A 24308-nucleotide genomic window follows, 5' to 3' on the forward strand; every position below is an offset into this window, starting at 1 on the left:
TTCTATCAAAGTTAATTCCAAAAAAAATTAATCTACAAATAGTAAATGTATGAAACAATTCAGCTCCTTGAATATGACTTCCCAAGCGAAGAATGAATTACATTTCAACAAAGAGGAGGAATCCATCACCTCAGCGGTCCCACACGGTCGGCCTCATGACCATCTGCGAAGAATGAACTACATAAACACACACCTACCTAGTAGGTTCTTAATTAGAATTACGTGCAAAGTTTCTTAAAATTAAATATTCACTTGAAGGAGCAATTGCCTGGAGAGACAGCCAGCCCAATGGGGCTAAGAAAGAGGACACGCTTCAATGACAAGGTTGTGAATGTACAAACGAAGAAGAGGAAAACCAAGAAAATACGAAAGACTGTCAAAAGTATATTCGGCAAAGGAGGGAAGAAGAAAAGATAGGAAGGAGGCTGAGAATGGCAGATCTGTGGGAGGGAAAGGAGGAAACCCCCTAGATTGATTGCCAAATTGGCTACCTGCATTGATTTATGAACATAACAAACGCAATAGTTAGGATATACTAAATTAGAGTTTGTGAATCACGATATATCTGAGTTTTCTCAATCCTGACACAGCTGAAGGAGCACTTCAATATAATATTATGCTACCTATTGGATCAAAATGGCTGGAATTAGACCATCAAGTTAATCGATCAAACCAATTGAACACAAAGCATCATTATTTCACCTAGTTAGACCAAACTATTCGCAATACAGTAAACCTTCAAGTTTCATACTCGACGGTTCTCACAGAGTAAAAAATTTGACGTCTAATATAAACATAAATCAGAAATAGAAACTATGCACGAGCACGAGGGGAACAAGGAAGGCATCCAGAACTCAGTTGAACATGATAAAAGATGACGTGAAGGTTAGGGCTCAATTATCTGAGCAACAATTTCTCCTACGTTTGATGAAGCGATATAGCACTATCAGTTCTAGACAGCAAGTGGGCCATCAGATCTTGCAGTGGTCCATTGAGAAAGATTTTGCAATACAGTGATTTTAAATTGTGTGTGCAGGTCACAAACTCCATTGTCCAAGTCTAATGGGGGTGGTCAAAAGTTATTTGACACTTTCTGCTTCTTTCTTACTTATCAGTCCACTATTAAAGTATTAGCATGGTCTGAGTCTTTTCTCTTTCCTCTTCCTCCCCAAAGGTCCTTTTCAAGAGCTTTTCAGATAAAACAGGGTTTCAAGATGATGGTCATTGGTAAAGGCCTTCAAGTGATGCATTATCTTCCCCTTCAATTCGGGTTTCTGACATTAACTTTAATCGGCTGAGGAAATAAGCATCAACCAGTTAGTACATGTATCTCAGTGATCTGAAAAGGAAACAGAAACACTGCCATTGTACTTGTTAAATCCACTGCATTGTCATTACATATATGAAAAAGGGATTTAATAGCTTTTTCAGATATAGATCACTGCAAATTTCAGCATGAAAATGATAAATAAAATTTATAAGAAACTTTGATCACACACACACACACTTGCTATAAAGAACTGTACATATAAAAATAAATAAATGCACATAATGCGCACAGAACAAAATACTCTTTGCATTTCACAGAAAATCCTCAGATAGGATAAGCACCTGAGTTTTCTGCCCAACTACTGTTTGAAGATGCGCACCAAAGGTATTTTTTTCAACAAAAAAACAAAGGGTTAGATGACAAGATTAATCCTTCCAAATTTTTAGTTTAAAATTTTCATTTTTTATAAATAATAAATCACCTTCGGCCGTGCTTGCCCCTCTAAAAAAAAATCAGATTACGATAAGATCTCGTTAAACCTATCCAACTAATATTACCTACCCTATTACCCAACAAGTCGCTTACCCAATCGAACCACCGACCATGGCAGTTACATGACGCATCATTCACACAATTAAAACCCCAGCTTTTCTGTTTCCTCACCCACACTCCACGAGCACAGAAATTTACCCTTCGTCACTCCCGCGGGGGCATGGAACCGAATGCGAAAAGCATTCCACACGGGTAGGCGGCTCCCCCGTCAGACACGCTCACGTGTTCGGGACGCGCCCCATGCGACCCTGTCCTCCCCCATGCAATTCCATCACGTCCATCAATCAATACAACTTAAACCCCTGGACATCAATTATCATCTCAACGTAGCTACTGACTGTCTTTTTTCTTTCACAAAACATGAGAAAAATAACAAACAAGTGGAATTTCAGAATATGTCATTGTACATACCAAATAATAAATTAGACGACACAAATCGACCCCACACACTAAACGCATGACCAAGCTCAGACGACACTCTCAGTGCGTCTGCTGTCCAGAGACTTCATATGTCATAGGCTACTTAAAGCTCATCATGTGGATCTGTTGGGTGATATGTACAGTGAGAGGAGCTGGTAGCGATTGCTGTAGCAGCATTATTTTTTTTATATAAAGGTTAAATATAATTTCAATTCTAAATTTGAGGGTAACTTCCCATTGCACGCAACTATTTTTGACCATTACCATTTCAGGCACCAGCCTCTTTAAATTCATAAAAGGGAAAGGAGACCAGAAGTACTTCTCTTACCTATGTGTTTGGAAAGTATAAAATCATCAAAAAATTAATTACTTGGTGGCCTTCAACTTATCAAGTTCTACAAGTATGATCATACGAAGTCTTACGAGTACTGTAAGATTATGCGATCCGAGTTTCAAAACTTTTGAGCAATGTTGGGCATTTAGTGGTAAAAGTTTACGATCAAGGTATGATATGGGATTCCTGATAGTGTCAGGTTCAGGTCTGCTTTTAGGTTAGTGTTCTGGCTGTCAAGAAATTTTGAGCCCAAAATGAGGGGGAAGATACGAACTTTGAACGGGTAAAGGTGACTTTTGAGAATTTACCTGAACCTAAAAGCAAAAAATAAATAAATAAATAAGTGCCACAAATGATATTTTACGTAAACTTGTATCGGATGGATAAGACAAATGATGAAAGAACAGCCCTATTTTTTAGGGAACCAGATCACATGATCTCCTTAATGGGCCAATGGCCCACGAACCGTCGGTCGCCATCACCGTAGCACGGCAATTAGCGAGATTTGCATAGATTTGGTAAATGACGCCAAATCCTGCCCGAGTTATTCTAAGTTTAAGGACCTTAATAGTCGGTGTTAGATGGACATTAGCAAGTCTCAGAATCATAAGACAAAGGACAAGGCATCTTTTGGGACGAGTGTTAGGCGATTTTTAAAACGAGTGTCAGGGGTTAAACTTGGACTCAAGAGAAGTAGAAAGAGACAAGGATGGGTAACTGTGGGGTGACACGTGACGAGTAGGGAGTGCGTGGGGCAGTGCACCATTGGCTGAGAAGCTGGGTCGGGAGGTGGTACCAGGTGAGGGAGAGGGAGGGGACATCCGGGCCTACACTTTCCATCTTCCCTTGCTCGTCTCCACTTCTCCTTGCTCTGCTCATTCCGTTCCATCCCCTATAAAGTCCTCCCTTTATCTCCCACCCTCTGGTCTCTCTCCATCTCGCCACCCACACCGCCACTTTCCCTTCTTCCTTCTCTCGGTGTCACTTACTCGTTGTACTAGCTACTAGAGTAGACTAAAGATGTCGAGCAGGAGAAACAGGGTAGTCTCAGAGGAGGAGATCAATGAGCTCATCTCCAAGCTTCAATCTCTCCTCCCGGAGACCCGCCGACGAGGCGCCGGCCGGGTAAGCAAAAGAGCGAACACCAAAACGTCAATTTGCAGACTAAAGATCTAACAAACAAACAAACAAAAAACACCACGTTGACGAGTACTAACCTTGAGTTGTGCGCTTTCGCAGGCGTCGGCAGCCAAGTTACTGAAGGAGACCTGCAACTACATCCGGAGCCTGAACAGGGAGGTGGACGATCTCAGCGACCGACTCTCCGCGCTCATGGAGACCGTCGACACCAACAGCGCCGAGGCTGAGATCATCCGGAGCCTGCTCCGTTCCTGATTCACAATACCTCAGTCGGTTACATATATATAATTATATGCAAGTCTACATCTATGGCTACGTAGATGAATTGAGTTAGGAAGTAGCAAGCAGCAGTAATTTCATTTTCTTGTTATTTTCCTTCACAAGGTCTGGCTAGAGTTGTTATCTCCGGAGACAACCAACCGACATCTGCGTAAAAAACATTAGTAATGCATGTAACTAATCAAGGTTCTACTTGAATATATTGTGATATTATATTGCTTATCTGATCTGGAGCTCTAACCAAGAACGTGTTTTCTGTCCGGACAGCGTTGTTAAATGCCACAGTCCACACTCCACAGCCTATATCGCTTGGCCTTAAGCATTCTGCCTTATCTCGTCTTTTGACCAGCAAGTTCAGCGAACTGGGAATGCCGACTCCTGTTAAATTTAAAACTTATTATACAACACACGAATTTATGATCGTAATGAAGCAGAAAACGATAATAGCAATTCGAGTAAGGAAGAAGAGGAACCTTGCATGTGTTTGGGTTGCCAGTTTCTTCGAATCAGCTGCAGCTTTGCGAAAGAGACTGTTTCCTTGTCTAAACACTAAAGATAAAAGAATGACATAAGGGAGAAAATCAACGATAGAGATTTGTTCACGAGGACGAAACGTCAGCGTCGCGAGAGTACAGGAGGAGGACGTGGGCCCCACTGTAAAGCCATTGGAACGCTTTTCATTAGGTTGTTACAGAATCAGTTGAGTTGACGGTTGAAACATGTAACTTGCGGATCAAGTGCACATCACAAGCACACAGCAAACGAATATAAAAGTAGAGAATTGGCACTGGCACGCCATAGGCTCTGAGAAAGTAGACGATACGATTTCAAATCCATATGGGATTATCATTAATATGATGTCAAAATCCTACGGACGCACTGTACAAGAACAGGATTGATGACACAAGGGAAGGGGGAAAAAAAGGAAGAAAAAACAGTATTATTTCCAAAATTTGTCCAATTTCCTCGCGCCGGACAAAAGAGACCTGCAAATTTGAAGGAGATGCTAACTTAGAGCATAGATACATTGAATCCGAGTACAAAACAGCAGTAATTTTGAATGGCTAGTGAGCTCCTGTAAAGATTAGAAGGGAACAAAAAATCGATGGCAGGAAAATAGTTCCCCCCAAAAAAACTCCATGAACAATTGAGAAAATAGGAACTGATGACGAATCTAACGTAGGAGAGCTGCGATCAACTCAAATTCCCATGGATTTGAAACGAGAAAGCGCGAGTCAATAAACAATAATAATAGTGTAGTTGGTAGAACCAATGGCATACGAACAATTTACGAATGGGAAAATAGGAGCCGAAGACCGATCTAAAGTAGGAGATCAACGATGAACAAAAATCAGATCAGAATAACGAAAAAAAGAAAGAAAATTGAAGAAATCGAACCAAATCACGCCGATCCGAGGGCCGTCCTGCTGTTGCGAAGAGGGGAGGCCGGAAGAGCCGCATCTGCGGAGACGGACGAGTGGTGGAAAGCAAGGTGGAACCGCATGACCCTCTCACTCAACCGCTCGCCAGCGACGGCTCCGATCCACAGGTCCTCCTCCCGTATCCGCCGCACCTGGCTATGGACCAACGGCATCGAAGACCTCCTTACCTCCTTGTCGGACGGTGCCGCTCCTTTCGGTTGCTCCTCCTCTTCGACCATGGCTCCCCCAGCCATGGAGATCACCGCCTTCGTAATCGTTCCTTCTCTATTCCTAGGGTTTTGAGCGACGCCGAAACAAACGGCAACCGAGTTAAAAAGGAACGAAGGCAGAAGCGCGCGATCACTGCTACGTTTACGGCACGCCACCGTGCACACGTGGACGGCGTCGTCGAACCGGTAGCTTTCTGAACTCGGCAACCTAGCCACGTGTCCAGCAAACCACGCAGTTCTCTTTGGCAATTCTACGTGTACGGCAGAGATGGAGAGATCGGACAGCAATCTGCGATCTCGGTGTCCACGCAAGAGCGAGACGTATCCCAGGTGTCGCGTCAGCAACGTGGGCAGTGTGATTGTGCGCCAACTTTCATTTCGACTCAAAATGTAGAATAATTCTTTTAAATTATCCACTATAACTTTAAAATTATTAAAATATTTTTCAAAAATTTTGAATTATAGAAGTACTTTGACAATTTTAATCCTCAAGGGTATTTTAAAGAATGTGTAATGTTTAGAAGGCAAACTGAACATTTCCCTCAATCATATAAAAGCTTTTGGTAGACTCAATCATATAACGACTTTAATAGTTGGAGTTGCGGTAGTGGCCCAAATTAATTATTAGGCCCGACCATGAAATGGGCAATTTCCACGTGGATGGAGCAAATCAGGGATACACTCCATTAGTCAATTTTGACTTTTAGTTGCCATGTTGACTCAATCTTAAATAAAAATTTAAATGGAATAATGTGTGCAAGAAAAAAAAGATAGCAATGATTTTTGTGTTGGGCCTAGGTTTCAACTCTTGATGTTGTGATCGACAAAGCCCAAAGCCTTCAAGGCCCATAAAAACCATAGCAATTGACACAATGAGATTAGTTAGCCTGGTTGTCAACAATTACCACTAGCTACTCTTCTTCAAAAACATATACACCACAATCTCATCTCTCCCAAGCCAACATACTTAGCTGCAAAAGTTCACGAGGTTAACTAAATATAAGTTGAAGAGGTATTACTGCAACTGTTGTTATTGTTACTGCAAGGCAAGCTTAATGGTTTCCACTCCTCGCTGTTAAACATTGGAGGCAAGGTGAAGCTGAGACCACTACTGGTAGCCTCCAATGTCTGCAGATGATACGGATCACTGTTGTTGTTCTGCTGCGCAAAGTCTACGCTGTTGCCCAAGTTGAGCAGCATCGAGGTCACATCCATGGCTGTGCACTTAGCAGCAGCAGAAGCAGTAGCAACTGGAGGCATGTTGACTTGCAGGTTGTCGATCAGCGGAGAGAAGAAGGAGAAGCTTGTGCTAGGGCATGGCTTGAAGCCGGCCAAGTTATCTAACGGAGGTAGGTGAGGATTGATCACGGCGTTGCTGATGTTGGCGCAACTGAAGTGTGAGGTTGTCGGAGGCGGCGGTGGCTGGGTCATGATGTGGTCGGACACGAATGGGACAGCGTGGTGATGGGCGGCGTTTGGAATGGGTAGGAGGCGGTGGTAGTCCGGCGGAGTCGTCGTCGTTGCTTCAGGGGATACCCAGGAGTGGGAGAGAGTTCTCTGCGCCACTGAGTTGATCTTCTTGAAGATCCTACAGATGGCCCATGAATCCTGAAATTTTAACCTTGTCATTTCACTCCCTTAAAAATTTAAACAATGGCATTAAGAATGGGAGCTTACATTTGGGAGGATATGGTTCTTATGATCAAGAGAGGGACAAGAGGCCTTGAAGAGGGAGGCTGCGTGATGGTGATGAGAGAGAGAGGAAGTAGGGAGTCTGAACTCGTGCATCATCCAGTCAGTCTTGATGCCTTTCGCTGCCCGACCTCTGTAGAAGACGAGGGACTTCTTGAGGCCGATGCACTTGTTTTGGTCGGAGGAGTAGATGGGTCTATCTGTGCCCGTGGCCTTCCAAAATCCAGCCCCAGTGACTCTATTTGGCCTTGTGCTGTTCCTGTACTTTCTATCTCTTGGGCAGTAGAAGTACCATTCTTTCTCTCCAGTTGTCGCAAGCTCTGAAGGATTTTATTTTTAATTATTAACTTCTTTTGAGTTACTGTAAAATAAATAAATTTAAAAAAAAATACTTCTTACTTGGAAGATCCCATGGATCATACTTGTAGATGTCTAGCTGCCTGATGAGCTCGATGGAGAGAGGCTTCTGCTGCACCTTCCTCTTCAAGTAGAAGCTCACGAGCTCCTCGTCGGTCGGGTGGAACCTGAACCCCGGCAGAATCACTTCGTCCGACGACGACCCCTTCATCTCCACCTCATCCACTGCAACACTGCTTCGTCTCTCCTCCATCGCCACTGCCATGCGATGTCAACTGAAATATCAAAACCCTAAACCTAGAGTGCTCTTCGCCTTACTTACTTCTTCAGACACGAATTAACAAGACCCGATGAATTAGCAAGCTCTAGAGAAGTAAAATAGAGAGACCTACACGCACTTCTTGGATTAGGGTTCCCTCTCAGGGCTTCAACACCCCTTCTTATAAACAAAATATATAACACTGTCGAGGAGCTGCCAACTTAGAACAGTCAAATTTTTAGATATATATAATTAATCAAGTGGCATCTCGAAAAAAAAGACTAGTAATTATAATTAATATGTGATTTAGATCATGTACGTAGTTCATACTGCATTCAGAGTATGAATTGTATATAAAAGTGAAGGTGAAGGTTGAAGAGAATGATGGGATCGAGGTGAGTGATTAAATATATTGCATGGTGCGAGAAGAGTTGGACAGTACTTTATCCGATCGATAGAATAGAATATAATAGAATAGAAGCTTCATATATTCTCATATTCAATCCCAAGAGTCTCCAATTCTTCTGATTTATACCCTTTTTTCAGTGTTTTTAAATGATTAAAATATAACCTTAGGGCTAGAAAACTCTCAACTCTTATTTGGTTCCTATTTTTTAATCTATTTATAGTTTCCATTTTGGAAAAAATAAAAGTTTGAATAAATATGCATGCCATTAACTCTGATATATTATTAATTCTTTATGTATTTATGATTTTTTTTTAATTGAAGACAAAGATATACAAAGTGAAAGATAAGAAAGCTTAAAACAGGTGCCTCGTAAAGGTGTCTTTGAGCATATATTTTGATATTTATGATGGATTATTTCAAAAGCAAGGTCCCATTAAAAAAAACAATTGAGTTTAATTAAAGGTCTTCCATTTGCAATGATACCACCATGATTGGATATTATTTTTCTCTATATTTCTTCGTCATTATATTTCAACACTTAAGAACAATTAATTTGTGGCAAAATTTGAGTCAAAGCGACATTGGTATAAGTGAATATACATATGTTGCTTGAGAGACAATTATTGAAGTAAGGTAATTTTATAATAATAATAATAATAATGATAATAAAATTTATGGTAAAAACTTTCTCCCGTTGAGCTCTTCCTTACCTTATAGTATTTATTTATTTATTTTAAATTTGAGATGCTTGACCAATTCCCATGACCAAGATTTGCTAACCATGTTCCCTCAAAACCCAACCAATCGAGAACCATGAAATTAATTCATGGGAGGAGAGTTTAAGTCAACAATTCATCTCCTATATTCTTTGAACCCTAATTTGACATTTCCCAACACGAGCCATCTCGGTTTGAACCCACTTTGTCTCTTCTTCCTTGACCTTAGGTTGCACCCTCCCAAATTAAACTAGCCCAACCGTGCGGTTCAAGTTAAAAAATGGGTCAAACCCTTAGACCTTAAGCTTCTTCTCGTTTCTTGCAAACTATATATGATTCCAATGCAATTTGGTTAATGAGGCAGTGCTCGCTCTTAATTATATTTAGCTAGTTAATTAAACGGTCATTAGTTAATTCCACGAGCATGCTTAATATAATTAAAAAGAGTACTTGCTCCACTAGTGGAATATCAATTGTTAATGCAAATCTAGATGTAGATGTGACTCATCACTTGCGAAGTTTAGTAACACAGTGATATAAAAATGAAATTATATTAGAACTCATGTCTTTTAGCAAGTGATGAGTTACGCAAAGGGTGTGAATCGAATCGAACAATTGATTGAACTATGTGCCTCATCATATTGATCTTGATAGTGTCATACATGCATTTAATCCATTAAATTTACAGTGTACTTACTTCACTTGTTTTCAATGGAAGCCAAAGTCCGAGGCAATAGGAATTAGGAACACTTCCAATCTACTCAAACACTAAAATATATATTAAGGCTCTTTATAAATACAATGGAAAAAAGATTTATTTTTTCCATCAGAAGTACAAAATATATTTATTCGTAGTAAAAATATTCCTTCCTTCCTTCAAAACGATGGATCGATTGATAGATGATTAAATATTATCGCAGTAATTATTGTTGGCCATTTCCTGGCTCTGCAGCCTGCGAAGCTTCAAGGAGGGCAGTCTGTGTTTGTGGGCGCTGCCGCCGTCAATTTGGGCCGAGCTGGGCTGCTCATTCAGCCTGATAAAGTTATAGGACCAGGAGCCCATTAAGGTACCCAAGACCGGCCCAATTAAATAAACCCAAATCGAGTCGAACTTCCTGCTCGCCACTGCTGGTCCGAGCGTCCGTGCTGGGTTCATCGAACCGCCTGAGACCGGCCTGCACAACTCGACTCCACCTTAAGAACCCTCGTGGCCTCTAATCAACCTTGGTTAGTTAATTAATAACTAATCTCTTTTTTGTTTATTTTGTTTTTGTTTGGGAAAAAATTAAATTTAGAAAATGTTGCTAACAAAATTAATTAATTAATATGTTGTTTTTAATTACCCAGCTAAAATGGATGTTATGCACACTGAAGAACCAACAGCTAAACCGGCCAACTCTCCGATCTGAAAATACATGAATGCAAAACCATCGATTAGGGGAAAATTATCAATAAAAATATTTAATGTCAATAAAATTAAAGTATATAGTAATTAAGGACTCACAGCTTTGGTATCGGTTGCTACCGCCGAAGTCACAAACATCATACAAAAGGTCACGACAATTTCCATAACCAAGGCCTTTGACGCCGTATCGCCGGGCGTTGTCGTCCCCAAATTCGTGATCGGGTGCAACAACTCTCGGAGGACGAAGGATGCGATCATGGCACCGGAGATTTGAGCGACCATGTAGAAGGGGACCTACCAAGTATATGTGTTCAATCATGGTGAGTGATGAGAGTTGATGTCTCGTTTGAATATTTGCCTTTGGTCTAGTGGCCGGCTTGAATCCAAATGTAACTCAAATATGAGTTTTGGCCTAATACTCTATTATAGCTGCCATTAATGTTTGTTTATATATTGAAGTGTTGGTTAATTAAATTAAGGATGAAAGATTTATTAAAATTAATTAAAGCATAAATATACTTTCCTTCCCTCTAATTTCTATGTTTGTATAGCACAATTATATCGAATAAAAATTAATATTGTATTAATCGAACCATAAATTATTTACATATATAAGGAATAAGCTTGTGGACAAAACCTTCATTGAATGGTGGTTGGATATATATAATTTCATTAATAATTCACTTTTCTTCATTTGTTTCTCATTTAAATAATTAAGTGATATATTAATTATGAACATACTTGTATCCATGGGAAATGCCTGGAGACGGCGAAGGCCAAGGTGACGGCAGGGTTCATGTGAGCGCCGGAGATGTGGCCGACGGCGTAGATCATGACGGTGACGATCAGTCCGCCGGCGACTGAGGCCCCGAGCTGGGAGACCAGGCGTGGGTTGCTTCCGCTGAGGGCGGCGGCGCCACAGGTGACAAACACCAGTAGGAAAGTGGCAATCATCTCAGAAACCACCTGAAAATTAACGTCAAGTTTACTTGATGATCAATGCATAATAAATTAATTAACAATATATATAACAAAAAAGGCATGCACCTTTCTTGCGAGGAAGGGAGGGAGAAGGTGTTTGTGGGGAGGAGAGATGGGGGTTTGAGAGGTGACGACAGAGATGTCATGGATCTCATTAGGGTTGTGAGAAGCCATGGCCAGTGCTTGAAGCTAGCTAGCTCCTGAAGGGGTTGCTGCCTTGCTGGTGTGGTCTTCCTCTCCCCTTCATGGCTGGTATTTATAGAATAACAAATAGCAATGGAGGAATATGATTAATTAATAATGCTAAAAGTAAAATCATGTCACTTTTCTCTTGATCCTGCCCTTTTGGCCTGCCACTTAAAATATGAGTGCCCATGTCTGAATGCCATGCCGACCTCCCCACTCAATTAGTGATCAAATGTGATTAATCAGTAGTTAATTATGATCAATGGATTAAAGTTTAGGTTTGGAAGAGTGGCCAAAGAAATATGGCCACCTTGTGTTACTTTATGATCACATGTGTATATCATCTATAACTTTCTGGGTCTTCCAAATGTTCTTTGAATTTGACTAGCTTTAATGTATACTTTTCGATTCCTATAATTGTAGGAGTGGCTTTGGATAAAGTATCCTCCACAAACTCTAATTATGATTGATGTGTTTGTGAGATGGATAGAAAGTGTAGGTTTTTTTTTAAAAAAAAATTATTTGTTTTAATGCAATATAATATATAGTTAAAGATATTTTTTAATATCCAATGTGAAAAATGTTTGATATAGTTGCCATCTAACAATTATGTATGGTTCTATATATAAGATATTTCCGGTTCGAAGTTTGACTTGTTGAGATGGGGTCCATGTTTGCAAAATCGTGATCCTGGATTGTAGGATCGCACAATCCTACTATTCGAAATACCAAATCAATCATGGATCATACATGATCATTTTTTATAGTAGAATCAGAGCAGCAATAGTGGGATCAGAATAAAATCGATAAAAATTTTGAAAGATTATAATTTTTGATTCGGATTGAACCATTAGATCTATAATATATTAAATTGAAGTTTATCCATATATCCATAATTAATTATTGGGTGAAATCCATAATCAGTCAGATCTGAAAAATATTATTTAAAACCTGCTCTAGAGCTTGAAGGATTTTAATTTTTAAATTTATACGTGTAATAATATCATCTCTGGTGTTGGGTTATGTTGAAGATTGCATATATATATTAATATATTTGTATGCAAATAATCTTTTCAAATATTTTTTTAAAATTATTAGTCGTGTATCATAAAAATTTTAAAGATTTTTTTATAGAACTGATCTTGATCCCAAATTGATTGTTCATTGATAGGACCAACCTATATTTACATACTGTGGGACACATCCATTAATTAGGTATTTGGTCATTTCATTCGAGTGGAGAAATGCATAAACCCTAGATCTTTGGAGCAAAGTTAAATGGACCTCAGCATTCGTGATTGCCCCCACGCGAGTCTTCGACAAAATCATTCGAAAATTTGAATTTCTCATCTTGTATCTCGAAGTCAACTAATTTGGGCATCTCAGCCAAAAAGAAGAAGACCTTTGCACAGGGCATAGCAATAACTAATAAACTTAATTACATAAAGATTTTAGACGACAAATATATATTCCTTCGCCCAATCAATTCAATCATTTCAACGAATTAATTCTCTGGCTAAGATTAATAGTGTTACCATATACATTACAATTATGCTCTTCATTTCTTCAAGATGACTCAGACTAGCTAGATAATAAAAATAATATTTTTTTTAGTTTTCGATATATAATTTCATGAATGTAAACTGTTAAACAAGGGACAATGCACGTTGCTTTGGACGGTGCATGCCTGCCATTTTTCTTTTTAAAAGCTAGCTACATTATTGGAGTATCTTTCTCTTGTGAGTTGTGCCAACAGTTCTATTTTTTTTCCTTTTAAAGAAATGAAAAATAAAATCAATAAAAAGAAAAAGAATTATTCATTCATGATAGCTAATTAAAGACGACTATGGCTATGAATTAATGAAATATAAGGTAATACAAATTAAACCCTTTTAGTACAAGAGAAAATATTTATTTCTTTGAAGAAAAATTCAGTCCATGAAAGATAATCAAGCTTATTAATTACATGTCCGATCCTTAATTAATTTGTGTCCATTGAGCAAGTCAAAAAGAGGATGATTTTCGATGGATGAGGAAACGAGACAGGTTCCATCTTGGCATATGTTTACAGACAGAAAGCGAATCATTTCTCATATGCTTCACCTCCTCATTCAATGGAGGAGAGGTGCAAATGGGTGGAGAAGTGTAGTGAAATAATGGAGTATCAAATCATTAATATTCCCCTTTAATTTGTGCATATATGCATGGTGGAGAAGGGTAGTTGGTGTTGTTGCAGTGGAATTGGTTCGTGGATTGTCAAAATGGAAGGGTGAATAATGATTTGCAAAAAAAAATAATCTCAATTTTTTTTTATCATTTTAGTAGGGGCACATACTAATTAAAGAAAAATAAATATAATATAAAAGAATACGAGATATGAAATTACTTGATTACAATTATTGACGAAGCCGAGGTAATGCCTTTCTCCTATCGTGGTCAACTGCAGTTTCTCGATTTACTTCGTCATAGATGGTCATGGAGCCGAACGCGTGGGACCGCTAAATGACGAATTTCACTTTTTGCTGAAGAATATTGTTTAATAGAGGGAGGGGGACTTCTCGTGCTTCGTGTTGTAGTCAATTACATGCTCGTAACGATCGTGGATGAGTTCCATGTAGAGGGTTGAATGAGATATACATATACTTTTGTGTCACAAACAAAAGGACTTTTAAATATTGAGACTCGAACCCTTCGACTAAAGGGAAAGGTCAGGTGATTTTAAATTATTAGTCGTGTCAGCAATTATTGGACACTTTTTCGAACATTTTTCAAAGACATTAATAAAAAAAATTAGTGACCTTAATTGTATATTCCTTTTTCTTAGATCAAATTAAGAAATCTAAATTGCCTCCTGCATACATAATTGAGTTGCTTCTAATTAAGGTGTTAGATTATCATAAGAGTCCCCGTGCGGATAAACAATCCTTACTTTTAATCATGAGTTCTTCACCGAGCAAATTAGGCAAACACCCCAATAACATCACTACGAACACCAACCCTACATTTCTAATTAACAAGAACTACAATATCTCCATTGTTAGCTTCAGTCGATCGACTTGCGTTAAACTGTGAAAAATATTTATATAACAAGGCAATATGAATCGATTGGTCTCGAAAACACTAGATGGGATGAGAAATTAGCCCAACTCCCCAACAACCTAATCATCAAAATCAACCCTACATTGCTAACTCGAACGTAAGTAGTAGTTGGAAGTAGATCCACTAATGTTTGATCTCGTTGACATGACAAGGTTCCTAGCTAATTCTCAACCACAATGAAACCTACTCTTTAATTAATTAACTCACTTCTCCCTTCCACTTTAAATTGGACTACTTGTATCGATCGATCGTCGACACTACTGATATATCCAACCGCATGGAGCTGGGAAGGAAATTCAAGTCGTCCATTGCCATTATTTTGGCGCTTGTCTTCGGAGTCGCAAATCGACAATGCTCCTGTGCAGTGGTGCAGTTCATCTTCGGAGACTCCTTGTCAGACGTGGGCAACAACGAGTACCTCACCAAGAGCTTGGCCCGGGCAGCCTTGCCATGGTATGGGATCGACTTGGGAAGTGGAATGCCAAACGGACGCTTCACCAATGGAAGAACTGTCGCCGATATCATCGGTAGCTAGTAGATCTCTTTCGTCTAGTACTCTAATTAGCAGAATCAACACTACTAATTATGCAGCAAACTACAAAGTTTAGGTGATAAGCTGGGTCTGCCTCGACCGCCGGCGTTCCTCGACCCGTCCTTGGACGAGGACACGATACTGAACAACGGCGTGAATTATGCATCAGGAGGTGGTGGAATCTTGAATGATACATCATCACATTTTGTAAGTACTCAAATGGAATTCATTCAATCGATCGATATATCGATCACAAATGTTTAGTAGTTAAGAGTAGCTATCATTCATGGTGATGTACGTACGTATACGTAGATACAAAGGTTTTCGCTCTACAAGCAGATCGAATTGTTTCAAGGGACGCAGGAGTTGATAAGGCGAAAGATCGGTACCCAGGCGGCCAATGACTTCTTCAACCAATCTCGCTATGTGGTGGCGCTGGGAAGCAACGACTTCATCAACAACTACCTCCTTCCGGTCTACGCAGAGTCGTGGAGCTACAACGGCGACACCTTCATCGACCATCTCATGACTACACTCGAGGCACAGCTCAAGGCATGCACATCAACTCAACTGCTGCTACTCAGCTCATATTTAATTCTGAAACTAAACTTAACTCTTCATGCCTGCATGTCTTATCATCTGTACGTAGCTTTTGCATTCTTTGGGTGCTCGACAACTGACCTTCTTCGGGCTCGGGCCGATGGGTTGCATCCCTTTACAACGGTTCTTGACGTCGACCGGAAGTTGTCAAGAGTCGACCAATAAGCTCGCGCAGAACTTCAACAAAGCGTCCGCCAATCTCTTGGACAACTTGTCCAACAGCCTCCCTAATGCCACCTTTAAGTTCGGGGACGCCTACGATGCCTTCCAGAGCCTGATCGATCGACCCTACTTATACGGTTCGTCATCAAATTCTCTCTCTCTCTCTTAAGCATTAAGCATTAGGATCTTAACTGGTTTGATCGATCGATGCAGGGTTTAATAACTCGCACGCACCGTGCTGTACACTTGGTCGGATCCGACCGACGTTGACTTGCACGCCGTTGTCGACCCTGTGCACAGATCGAAGCGAGTATGTGTTCTGGGACGAGTACCATCCCACCGATAAAGCCAACGAGCTCATCGCCGACGAGATCATCAAGAAACTCGAGATGAAGCCCATTAACGACACCACGAATCCTTAGCCCATCAAATAACGGGCTTTGAGCCCATTATAAGTATGTCAACAGCAAAAAAAAAAACAGAGAAAGACAATCGGTGCGTGTAAGTGTAACACATAAATAGATTTCTGTATATTAAAGAAATTAGCGTGGATTTGTTGTAATTTGAGGTGGTAAATTAGAAAAGATAATAAACATTTAATACAATTACTTTTACTAAGGTTGTACGCGACGACGGTTCAGAGAGGTGGTTTTGCGGTTCGGTCCGGCCCAAGTTTCCTAGTGAGAGAAAACGGAACTGACGTTGTAAAATAGAATTTGGGCCGCTCGGCCCAACCTTTATTGAACTGCCCGGCCCAACATCCATGGATAGTGTTCGTTGGATAAGGGGCATATCGGATCGGATTTTAACAGTGTTTGATCCGCAAGATGATGCGGTATCTCCTCCCTTCTGAGACTCGAGGGATACTCCGATACTGCAGCCGTCCCCTCGATCTCCAACCGCGCTCTCCGGCGATGGCCGTCGTACACCCTCCTCAGCGAGATCGTGACTGGCGAATGTGCATTTCTACCCGGACGCACTCGTTCCTTCAGCTGTAGACGGACGCGTACCTCATCATACGATTTCCTTAACCGGTCGCCCCGCAGCTGGATCCAGCGAACCCCAGCATCGTCCGCTCCAGGATTCTTCCCTCACAAGCTGCGATCGCAGGTGCTAATGTTGCTGCGGTGGTGGCGCCACCGTTACCGGCCACGGCAGAGGAGCGGACTGCTGGCGGGTTCGCTGGCGCTCCTCCTCCCGGCCTTATTCCCCGCACTCTTCAGTCCGCTTGGTCGTGCCTTTCCGTCCATCTTCTCTGTGGGTTCTCTTCTCTTCTACTTTAATTCGTATGAAATGGCTCCCGATTTTTAGATTAGTGAAATTTCACGTCGAAAGTTGTCATTTTTTTTGGTTTTCCTAATTATGAAAACTATGGTAACGTGAGATTGTTGATGACTGGATATGATCCATGTCTTTGATTGGCCTCCCGAATTCTTGCTCTTCGAGTTCATCACGAATGGATTGGTTACCCAATTTTTTCAAAGCACTTGATGACTATTAGATTCATGGAGAATTTCATTTTAGATGGAGCTGGAATCATCGGGATAGACGTCATTTTATACTAAATTTCTGTTAAAATCTATCAAATTATGGAATTATGAATGCAAAGTGTATGCACTGTAAACCCTGGCCAATCTTTAGCTGAAGAATTTGTTGTACTAAATTTATTTATTGGCCAATCTGTAGCTTAAGTGCTCCATGTAAGGAAAGTGTATTAGAGTGACTTTGTTATTCATAAATTTACAAAGTATTCATGACTGTTCAAATACTTGATTCATTTGAAAATGCATGAAGCTTCAGTTTGTTGATAACACCTAGTTGTCACAGTGTACATCCACGTGTTTTTGGTTCTTCAGTAACACTGTACATCGTTGTAATGTATATAAATTGGGCTTTATTAGCATTTTAATTGCTAAATGAGTTGAGATAATACTCTCTTGTAGGAGTGGAATGCTCCACAACCTCGGCATCTGTCCCTTCTAAATGGTGCCTTACAACACAAACAAGTAAGTAAATATACACACTAATCATTATATAGATAAAACTGTTTTCAATGTTCATCTTCATTGTTTCCATATTTTCAAGTCAATTGACAAAAAGTCCGAGCTTTGGGCTCCCTTAGCACCACAAGGATGGAAACCTTGTATCGGATCTTCAAGTACCTCCTGTAAGTGCTCTACAACGATGACACTATGTAGTCAACTTAGAAATCTCCTTTTTCCGTGTATTGATTTATCTTGATGGTTTTGTTGCCTGACATCTTGATTTTATACTCTCTAGCACTCCCTATCAAGTCAAATGGATTTATTCAGTTTTTTCTTGATGGTGGGCTGAACCAACAAAGAATGGGAGTAAGCAGGATTCATAGTTTTTGTTTTGTTTTTTTTTTCCCTGTATATGTAGCCGAAAACTTCCAATTCAACCTCATGGTTGTTTTATAGATCTGTGATGCAGTTGCTGTTGCTAAAATTTTGAATGCTACCCTTATTATTCCATACCTTGAAGTTAATCTTGTTTGGCAAGATACAAGGTAGTCTTGGAGAAACAACCTTATTTTTCTTCATCGTACGTTTAGCAAGTTTAGGACTTGAACGAAGAACAAAATTAATGTTTTTGGCTTTTGCAGCTCATTTGAGGAGATATTTGACATTGACCATTTTATTGACACACTAAAAGATGACATCTCAGTAGCTAGAGGATTGCCAAAAGAATACTCTTGGAGCACCAGAGAGTATTATGCTACTGGCATTCGTGCTACAAGAGTGAAGACTGCATCTGTTCATGCTTCCGCAGATTGGTATCTCGAAAATGTTTTACCTGTCTTACACAGGTCTGTGATTATACAACTTTTGCATGTTGCTTGAACAGCTTATCACTAGCGAATTATTACATTTACCATCTCCCTAAAGTTGTACTACCAAGGATTGAATACTACTTCTCTGCTTGTGCTTTAATAATTTTCTTTGATTGTATGTAAAATTATCATGTTGCTAGAATCCTCGTGCTTTAATAATTTTCTTTGATTATATATAAACTCATCATGTTGCTAGAGTCCTAATTCAAACTTGTAATTGACATTTGAAATGTATTTATTAATTTTAGTAGTTGGGATGTTAAAGACTCCACAAGGTCTGCATACTAAAACTGATCTATTGCTGCTTGCTTCCAACTGGCAACTATGCGGCACTAACTAATTATATTAGTGAACAAATTTAGAAGTTTCTGTTAAGTGAGCTGTCATTGGATGGACAACAGTTCTTTGGTTAGCGAACTTAGTTGCATTGGTAACTAAATCAATCTTTTGCTTGATTATATAACAAATTATTATGTAGAATTGCATGATTTTGTTTCTATGGATTATATACTGCATATTTTCCCATGCCATCAGTTGCTTACTCTGATTGTGCTCCAACAGTTACGGCATTGCTGCCATTTCTCCGTTCTCACACCGCCTGGCTTTCGACAATTTGCCAGGAGATATACAACGCCTGAGGTGTAAAGTAAATTTTCAGGCATTGACCTTTGTTCCTCACATCACTGCTTTAGGAGAGACTCTTGTTAAGAGATTAAAGAGCCCAATCCATGAAAAGGCCAATGAGTATCTAAAAGAGATACCAGAGGAGAATGAAGTGAGTTCAGGAAAATTTGCAGTATTACATCTTCGGTTCGATAAGGTATAGCCTAATACATTTCTACTGTTTGATAATTCCTAAATTGGACTTGAGGATTACAAGTCATAATCTACAAAGATATGCAGGACATGACTGCACACTCTGCCTGTGATTTTGGTGGTGGTAAAGCTGAGAGACTCGCCTTGGCCAAATACAGGCAAGTGATATGGCAAGGCCGGGTGTTAAATTCACAATTTAACAACGAGGAGTTGCGAGGCCAGGGTAGATGCCCATTAACACCTGAAGAAATAGGACTACTACTAGCAGCCTTGGGCTTTGACAGTAGCACTCGGCTATATCTCGCCTCCCATAAGGTCTGAAATTATGTTCTCTCCCTCAAGTTCATTTTGCCGCGGATGAAGACATCATCTTAATGTTAAAACTTATGCTTTAGGTGTATGGTGGAGAGGCTAGGATATCTAGCTTGCGCAAGTTATTCCCACTGATGGAAGACAAGAAGAGCCTTGCTTCACCAGATGAGCTAGATAAGGTGGATGGCAAGACATCTCTTCTAGCCGCTGTCGACTACTTTGTTAGCATGCACGCGGACATCTTCATCTCTGCATCCCCTGGCAACATGCACAATGCAGTAGTAAGTTTTCTTGTCATGACCATTTAGTGTTTGGCAATCACTTGCCTTGAGGGATACTGACTGAGATTTCTTGGTGGATTCAGTTGGGTTTTCGGACGTACGAGAATTTGAAGACCATACGACCGAGCATGAGTTTGTTAGGGCAATTGTTTCTGAATAAGAGCATCGAGTGGCCTGAGTTTCAACAGGCGGTCGAGTCAGGTCACAAGATGAGACAAGGACAGATTAGAGTGAGGAAGCCGAAACAATCTATTTACACATATCCAGCTCCAGATTGCATGTGTGAAGGATGAGGTATCAGAGGTTTCATAGGTCAAGAAATTTTAAAATACCATTTTCTTGGACTACTGTTCTTATCTTTTGAAGTGGATAGTTGTTTTGGGACTATTAGTGTGCCATTATTGCAAGGCAAGATACTTGAATCAGACTTCACCAATCAAGAATCCAAGTCTGTTCTCGTCTGTTTGAAACAGTTTGATGGATTTGAGGGAGCTTGAATACAACTGCATAACTTGTCCCAACTATTTTGAACTGGGTTATAGTGGATCTTATGATCATATCCTATGATGATATCATTTACATGCTATTCCATATACATGTGGGCTTATGATGGAGACAGATGAGAGGAAACAAGTTTGGAGGTTAACACTCGAAAAGCCAGCTTCAGATATGTTCTTCCCTGTTTCTCTTGTCAAGTGGCATCCATCGGCCACAAACTGTTGCAGTGGATCAAGAACATTTTGCACAAAGCGAAGAAACGAACCATCTGCACGAAACAGCACAATCATAGCGGTTAATCCAATCATCATATTCGGGAAGCTTAAGAAATGATGTTTGGAGCCAAATATAATCAAAGGCTCAAGAATGTTTTGCACAAAGCAACGAACCACACAATGCAAGAAATAAGATGGAAGCATAAGCCCCAAATAGTTGACAGTGGCATAAACACGGTTCAATGTTGATGATCATAATTTATTACGGAAAAACAATTAGAAGCTGTCTGAAGAACAAGTACCTTGTGCAGCTACATGTTCAATGAACAAGTAAAGACCACCGGGTTTCAATACTCTTTTGACTTCTGCATAAAGTTGTTTTATAGTGTTTATCAGATAGTGCAACCTTACTATCAAGTAGAGCCAAAAGCATTGAACAAGCTCCAAAGTAGAAACTATAAACCTTTTGCAAATATCATGGTATTCGTTACCAGTCTACTGACAGGATTTTGAAATAATGTACCGTGGACAGAGAAAAAGTGCGATCAAATTTAACACTATCACGACAAGAAAAGGATTCAGAATGATATTAGCATACCTATTTGTGTCCTTAAATTAGCCCATTAGGATTTAAATTAGAACTTTGAACAAAAATCTATCAAATTAGCATTCAGACATTATATATTTATTTATATTTTTCTGTGCCTAGAATTCCATGATGTCTTTCAGTGTCAGTTCATGAACCAGGTACCAACCATTGAGCCAGTCGCTTCATTATCTACGTTGTGTAGAAGAAACAATCATGGAAAAACAAATTCTTGTGAACTTGATAGTTTCATTATGATTCTGATTCCATGAGTCACCTAGGGTTCTGGCAGATCATTAAATACAAACAATACGCAAGACCAGTTCTTGAAATGGACATTTTCTTCAAATCCTTTTTCTGGTCAATAGTATCCAAATATTTCAATGTGCTTAATATAGAACACTAATTCATCATCTACCTCTGCAGAAGAAACAATCATGGAACAACCTCTTGTGAACTTGATCATGTACTTACGAAGGTGATTCCATGATTCAACTAGGGCTCTTGCAGATTGCTAAACACAAAATATGCAAGACCAGCCCTTGAAATGGCAATTTTTTTCCAAATTCTTCTTCTGGTCAATAGTACCCAAGTATATCAACTATAAGAAGTGAGTTGAAAGCAACTTTAACCAGCATGTCAAAGGACTACGTCCAGGGTTACAATAACATGAAGCATAGAGTTATAGCAGAACTGCAGAATCAACCTTATTTTATTCAAGTTCAGTTAATGAAGAAATAAATGATTAGTGCGTGTAAGTAAGTACCTCTCAGTGTCAATGCAATGTCACTAACAGAACATAATACCAGAGTACCAATCACAGCATCCATTGTGTTGTCCTCCACATTTAAGGCTTCCCCAACCTACAAAATAGAAAAGACTTGAGGCAAATTCCAACAGGGAAGGGATAAGACTAGGAAAGGAATTAACTAGGAAAAGGAAATCTGAGGAAATGAATATGAAAAGATTTTCTAATTTGTTATTCCTTGGAGATAAAGAAAGGAAGGAAAGTTTTAATTTTCTAGAATTAAATGCTTAACAATGCTTAAAATAATGTTTGAAAATAACAGGAAACAATGCCCAGGGAAGCAGTTCCCAGGCGTTTTTCTTCAGTCAATCCTTCAGCCATAGAAAAGTGGCCCATAATCTTCATGGAGAATTATACCCTTCAACTGAAAACAGATTTCCAATCTTCATACTTGTTCTTCTAAGAAATCATGATAAACTAAACAAAGTCTAGGAGTTGAGACATACAACAAGATATGGTAAGCAGAAACAGAAGAAAAAAAATTAATGAAAAATAATTCTGTCCATTTCTTAATTCTTACACTTGAAGTAATGCAAAGCTCAATAAGTAACCTTTGAGGTCATTAGACAGCTATTCAAATGTCCAAAACAAACAAGAGAGTATCATACCCCTTTTACAAAGCTGAAACTTGATGATTGCAGTCCAACAGCTTCTGCTGATGCTCTCGCGTATTTCTCCATCTGTTTATTTGGATCTACTCCAACAATATAACGATCAGCAGCACCAGCATAATACTGGAAGTTAGGACCAGTGCCAACACCAAGCTCTAACACTTTGCTAACTTCTCTTGACAGGTGAGTAAAAAGCTTCTCCTTGTATACTGCAACCTTTTGAAGCAAGCAAGAAAGGCAACAAATGATTAGCTAGAAGATAGAAGATGCACAGCATTGAGTTCCACTTAAAATTGCTTATCATGTAATTCATTGTCTCAAAGCTAATCTTTGGGTAAGTTTACTGAAATAACTCCATTGTTGCTTTAGCTAACTTAAATTGATTTAGAGCGTTATCTGTTCCCTTCCAAATTTATCCATACATCAACATCATACAAATACTTCAAGATCAATAACCCTGCTTTAGTTTACACTTGACGACATTATTGTAGCACACGAAAATGTGAAGTTTTGTAGCTAAATACGCTAATTGAACTCTGCTGCTACACAATTGCGTTTCAAGTGCTACCTCAGATTCATAGATTTTCATGCCTTGATCCATCTCCTTAGCGTAGAACTCCTCGTACCAATCCGGCCTCGGTGGATGAACCCTCTTCAATGTGGCCTGAAACAAAAGAGGGCGCCGATTACAACAGTCTGAGGACGGCGGTATTAAAGATTTGACCACTCACATCCGGATCGGAAGGGGATCTGGCGCCGGCGGGGGAGGTAGGAAGAAGGGGAAGCGCCACGGTCGAAGCTCCCAAGAGGAGACACCTCTTGGTCACTGGCCGGCAGCATGGGCAAAACACCGCCAAAGGAGGCGAGAGGGATCGCGGAGGAGAAACACGCGGCGAGGGTAGCCTCCAGGAGGAACTGCTACTTGGAGCGGCGCCGGCGGTGGGGGATCGGATTTGGGCGGAGGCGAGTAGCGAGGAGACGGGGTTGCAGCAGGCAAACTGCATTTTATTTTATATTTTAGTATTTTTTTTAAAAAAAAAAATCTTCATCTTTATGCATCCAACCAAAAGATAGATAGATATAAATAAATAAATACTACACAGACATTTTTTTTTAAATTTTAATTGTTTTATGCTTAAATTTTCAAAATATATATTAAAAATTGTTGAAATTTTTTCCTACTTTGCATCTTTCATCTTCAGATTTGTTTTTTTTGGAAATACCTAGACTTTGGTCAGGGGGCCATTTTTTTAAAAAAATTAAGGGTCAAAAGTTTTTCAAAA

The 24308-nt window shown here is 39.7% G+C and overlaps 6 protein-coding genes across 6 annotated transcripts; 3 read left to right on the plus strand and 3 right to left on the minus strand.

Annotated features, from left to right (window-relative positions):
* Positions 1-1560: 1560 nt before the first annotated feature.
* LOC141821178 (transcription factor ILI5-like) lies at positions 1561-4200 on the plus strand. The gene is made up of 2 exons (XM_074708560.1): positions 1561-3701; positions 3816-4200. Exons 1-2 carry the CDS (start codon positions 3597-3599, stop codon positions 3969-3971), a joined length of 261 nt encoding a protein of 86 aa, XP_074564661.1. The 5' UTR covers positions 1561-3596; the 3' UTR covers positions 3972-4200.
* Positions 4201-6639: 2439 nt separating this feature from the next.
* LOC141821177 (uncharacterized) lies at positions 6640-7960 on the minus strand. Its single transcript, XM_074708558.1, has 3 exons — positions 7738-7960; positions 7324-7658; positions 6640-7254 (listed from the first exon to the last, which is right to left on the minus strand). Exons 1-3 carry the CDS (start codon positions 7958-7960, stop codon positions 6640-6642), a joined length of 1173 nt encoding a protein of 390 aa, XP_074564659.1.
* A 1877-nt stretch (positions 7961-9837) lies between these two features.
* Positions 9838-11686, minus strand: LOC141821744 (aquaporin NIP2-2-like). The gene is made up of 5 exons (XM_074709096.1): positions 11532-11686; positions 11226-11450; positions 10584-10778; positions 10423-10484; positions 9838-10254 (listed from the first exon to the last, which is right to left on the minus strand). The coding sequence occupies exons 1-5, from the start codon at positions 11637-11639 to the stop codon at positions 9984-9986; spliced, it is 861 nt and encodes a 286-aa protein (XP_074565197.1). The 5' UTR covers positions 11640-11686; the 3' UTR covers positions 9838-9983.
* Positions 11687-15018: 3332 nt separating this feature from the next.
* On the plus strand, positions 15019-16649 carry LOC141822225 (GDSL esterase/lipase At1g74460). The gene is made up of 5 exons (XM_074709664.1): positions 15019-15277; positions 15359-15489; positions 15595-15834; positions 15932-16181; positions 16258-16649. Exons 1-5 carry the CDS (start codon positions 15028-15030, stop codon positions 16464-16466), a joined length of 1080 nt encoding a protein of 359 aa, XP_074565765.1. The 5' UTR covers positions 15019-15027; the 3' UTR covers positions 16467-16649.
* A 337-nt stretch (positions 16650-16986) lies between these two features.
* LOC141821117 (O-fucosyltransferase 39-like) lies at positions 16987-20806 on the plus strand. Its single transcript, XM_074708493.1, has 10 exons — positions 16987-17301; positions 17988-18050; positions 18130-18211; positions 18325-18395; positions 18486-18574; positions 18671-18874; positions 19460-19718; positions 19802-20029; positions 20110-20307; positions 20391-20806. Exons 1-10 carry the CDS (start codon positions 17161-17163, stop codon positions 20598-20600), a joined length of 1545 nt encoding a protein of 514 aa, XP_074564594.1. The 5' UTR covers positions 16987-17160; the 3' UTR covers positions 20601-20806.
* Positions 20771-24029, minus strand: LOC141821118 (uncharacterized). Its single transcript, XM_074708494.1, has 6 exons — positions 23757-24029; positions 23594-23689; positions 23023-23241; positions 22373-22469; positions 21323-21385; positions 20771-21073 (listed from the first exon to the last, which is right to left on the minus strand). Exons 1-6 carry the CDS (start codon positions 24027-24029, stop codon positions 20880-20882), a joined length of 942 nt encoding a protein of 313 aa, XP_074564595.1. The 3' UTR covers positions 20771-20879.
* Positions 24030-24308: the final 279 nt, after the last annotated feature.

Source organism: Curcuma longa, chromosome 2 (genome assembly GCF_044706935.1).
Source record: "Curcuma longa cultivar G26 ecotype Majalengka, Jawa Barat chromosome 2, ITB_CL_G26_1.1, whole genome shotgun sequence".
Classification (NCBI taxonomy): Eukaryota; Viridiplantae; Streptophyta; class Magnoliopsida; order Zingiberales; family Zingiberaceae; genus Curcuma; species Curcuma longa.